Below are 3,646 nucleotides of genomic sequence, written 5' to 3' on the forward strand. Positions count from 1 at the left end.
AAATTTAAATGTTTTAAAGAGATATTTTAAAATTTATTTAAAGATAACATAGTCAACAAATTTTTATTATAAAAATATCAATAATCAAAGCTTCTGGTACAGTGAATGAAAGTGAAAAGGCAAATTAAGTAATATGAAATGTTTAAAATTAAAGATAAAATGTATAATATAATTTTTTAAATTTAAAATTTATATTTATCAAACAATTTAATTATATTCCATAATTAATTTTAAGTGATATATCAAATACTTTTAAGATTTAAATTCAATACTTAAATTTTTAGTTTACTAAACAACACTTAAATTTAAATTTATTATCACTTTTACAATCCATTGAAAATTTAAATCAATTGAAAATTAATATTTTCAATACTTTAATTTTTATGATATTTGATAATTAAAAATAAAAATAATCTAATAGAATTTTTCTATAAAAAGTAGGTAAGAGCTACTGATTTTTCGCCACTTATTTTCAGTTTATCATAAAAAACCTCATATTTAAATCTATTAAAATTGTTAAATGAAAACTATTAATTTATAATAAAAAAAACCATATATACTAAAGAAAATTGACTTAAAACCGTGATTTGAAACCACATTGATTATTGAAACGCATTGTGGTAAAATCAAACGTTTGACCTTCCCTGAAATTGAGTTGAAGAAATGTATGGTATAGTGTAGGTTGGCAAGCAAGCACAAAGTAAGTAGCTCCGCCTGCAACTTAATGGAAGAAATGTGAATGAAGAAAGTGGAAATATCAACTTTGTTGAATTCCCATACCTTCTTTGACTTCATCACCGTTCTCCGGCTAAGGCCTAAATTGCCATTGCTTCTCCACAATCAGTTCCAGAGTCAGAGCTGTCTATCTCTAGTTTATATATGTTTGAACATCCATATCATTTCCCCCACGCTTTACTAGAAATATATATGCACTCCACCATTAAAGCATATTCAATCCAACAGTGTCTTTGCTAAAAATAAAGCTCAGAATGTTCCTTAAACTCCATTGTCTCCCACTCTTCATTACATTATTCTCTTTGTCTTTGTCCTCCTGTCTAGGCAGTTACAAAGAGCATCCATTACACCCGAAACCCTATCATCCATATTTTCACACCTTTGGCGTTTCTAACAAACCAAACTACCCTACTCTAAACTCTGGAGACCTGTTCAACTATAACATTGAAATTCGAACGAGTGCGCCCAAAATAGTGAATGTAGATGCTTTTGGAGCTAAAGCTAATGGAAGAGACGATTCTCAGGTGCCCTGTTCATAAGAAAAAAAAGGATTATATTACTCCAATTTCTGTTTTTAATATTGTGTTGGTTGACATTTGTTTAGGCATTTAAGAAAGCTTGGAAGTATGCTTGTTCTTCTCAAGGAGCCACTCTGGTTGTCCCTAAGAAGAAAGTTTATCATCTTAAGCCAATTGATTTCTCTGGACCCTGCAAATCTGCCATTTCATTGAATGTGAGTATTTGCACATTATGCTGAATTGTTTATTGGAATAAATCAAGTTAATTGTTATTTTATTTAATATGGTAGATCCAGGGAACTATTAAAGCCACCGTGAATCACTCGGATTACGAAAGATATGATGGACGATGGCTTTACTTTGATAAAGTTCAAAATTTAAGAGTCGAAGGTGGAGGCATTATCAATGGAAATGGCAGAACATGGTGGGAAAACTCCTGCAAAATCAACAAAGCCCTCGTATGACATGAATTTCGAATTAGCTTTTTTATCTTTTGGCATTAATAATAAAAAGTAAATAAAGGCTAATTCTATGCTATTCATCTGTTTCATCATTTTGCAGCCCTGCAAGGAAGCGCCAACAGTGAGTTGACACATCCTTTCTCCTTTCTTAGGCTTTTTTTTTTTTGCCTCAACTATCTGATTGTATGTATTATGATTTATGACTTGTATTTGCAGGCTGTGACCTTCAATGAATGCAATAACCTCTTAGTGGCAAGCCTACTGATAAAAAATGCACAACAAATGCATCTTTCATTTAGAAAATGTGTGAATGTAAAAGCCTTTAATCTTTTGGTGAAGGCACCTGGACACAGCCCCAACACTGATGGAATTCATGTGACTGAAACCCAGAATATTAACATAAACAACTGTGTCATCGGAACAGGTAATCAAACACTAGTTAATTTAAACAATCCGGGACATCTGAATATCCCAATGTCCATGCTATGCTGCTCAATTTATCTAACTACTCCATTCAATTGCATTGAAGGTGATGATTGCATCTCTATAGTTAGCGGCTCCAAAAACGTTCGCGCCACCGGTATAACTTGTGGACCAGGCCATGGAATCAGGTGGAAAATCAACGCAAACTTTAACCTAATTAACTCATTCTACTTCCATGAGTAAATTTACCAATAATTTGTTACTGTTTGCAGCATTGGGAGCTTAGGAGCTAGAAAATCTGCAGCTTATGTGTCCAATGTATTAGTGAATAATACAATACTCTCAGGAACCACCAACGGAGTGAGAATAAAAACTTGGCAGGTAACAGCTTTCTTTTAAGTGCGTACCATCTTTGTTGTCGTAAATTAAATTGCATTAGTATATGTTATATATGGTTTCAAATTTCAGATGACAGTAGTGATCACTAGGTGTGACTTGTGTTGTTGTTAGGGAGGATCAGGGTATGCCAGAAACATCAGATTCCAAAATATTGTGATGTACAACGTCAGCAATCCCATAATTATTGATCAGAACTATTGTGATCAACAAAAACCATGCCCCAAACAGGTAAAAACCGAGGCCTTCATTATCAGTTAACTCCTTTCTTTCACCTTCGATCAGATTTATATATATTATATAAATGCTGATCAGGTGTCTGCGGTGCGAGTGAGCAATGTGCTTTACAAAAACATAAGAGGAACAAGTGCGTCTAGAGTAGCCATGAAGTTTGATTGTAGCAAAAGCTTTCCTTGTCGAGGAATTTTCTTGCAAGATGTAGCTTTAAGACCCCAAGAAGAAGAACAAGAAGATATTGCGAAAGCTTCATGTGCTAATGTTAGATTATCTTATCGAGGGAATGTTTCTCCACCTTGCTCATCTTAATAAAATTCAGGAGGATAATTATGGTTTTGGTTTTGGTTCATTTTACTTTTGTAAATAAACACTATCAAATATATATATGCAATGTTTTATTACATTTACACCTACATGTTTAACTTAATTTAGTTGATGTTCTTTATGCCTTCTTATTTATTTTATGCAAGTCGAATAAAGATCAATCATGAGTTTGGTGTTGAAACAATGTTCCATTAGAAGTTTGACTTTTACAAATTACAATTATCACAAATATCTACTCTTCAATAACAAATATGCATATGTACCAAAAATAATAATAAATAGATAGGGAATATGCACGAAATATAGTACCTTGACTTAGACCCCCCTCGCTAGAACAATTGACCATTATAGAAACAAGGCAGCACACAACTTCATATAATTTCTTTAGGTCAACTCCAACAATGCCCTAAGCTAATCTCTTCCACCCTATTATAACACTCATGGGGTAGGGAATTCAATGGCTGGAGCTCACGCCTAACCTCTCTTCCTTTATAAATATCCTCCACCACTTGGGTAGAAAAAGAAGAAATCTAGATAATCCTTACTCTGCAA

General features: G+C 33.0%; 1 protein-coding gene across 1 annotated transcript; it reads left to right on the top strand.

Annotated features, from left to right (window-relative positions):
* The first annotated feature begins 935 nt into the window (after positions 1-935).
* Positions 936-3,083, top strand: LOC105764016 (polygalacturonase). Its single transcript, XM_012582462.2, has 9 exons — positions 936-1,259; positions 1,340-1,468; positions 1,544-1,711; positions 1,815-1,835; positions 1,931-2,138; positions 2,244-2,325; positions 2,410-2,518; positions 2,648-2,764; positions 2,849-3,083. Exons 1-9 carry the CDS (start codon positions 990-992, stop codon positions 3,077-3,079), a joined length of 1,335 nt encoding a protein of 444 aa, XP_012437916.2. The 5' UTR covers positions 936-989; the 3' UTR covers positions 3,080-3,083.
* Positions 3,084-3,646: the final 563 nt, after the last annotated feature.

This window comes from Gossypium raimondii, chromosome 7 (genome assembly GCF_025698545.1).
Source record: "Gossypium raimondii isolate GPD5lz chromosome 7, ASM2569854v1, whole genome shotgun sequence".
NCBI classification, from domain to species: Eukaryota; Viridiplantae; Streptophyta; class Magnoliopsida; order Malvales; family Malvaceae; genus Gossypium; species Gossypium raimondii.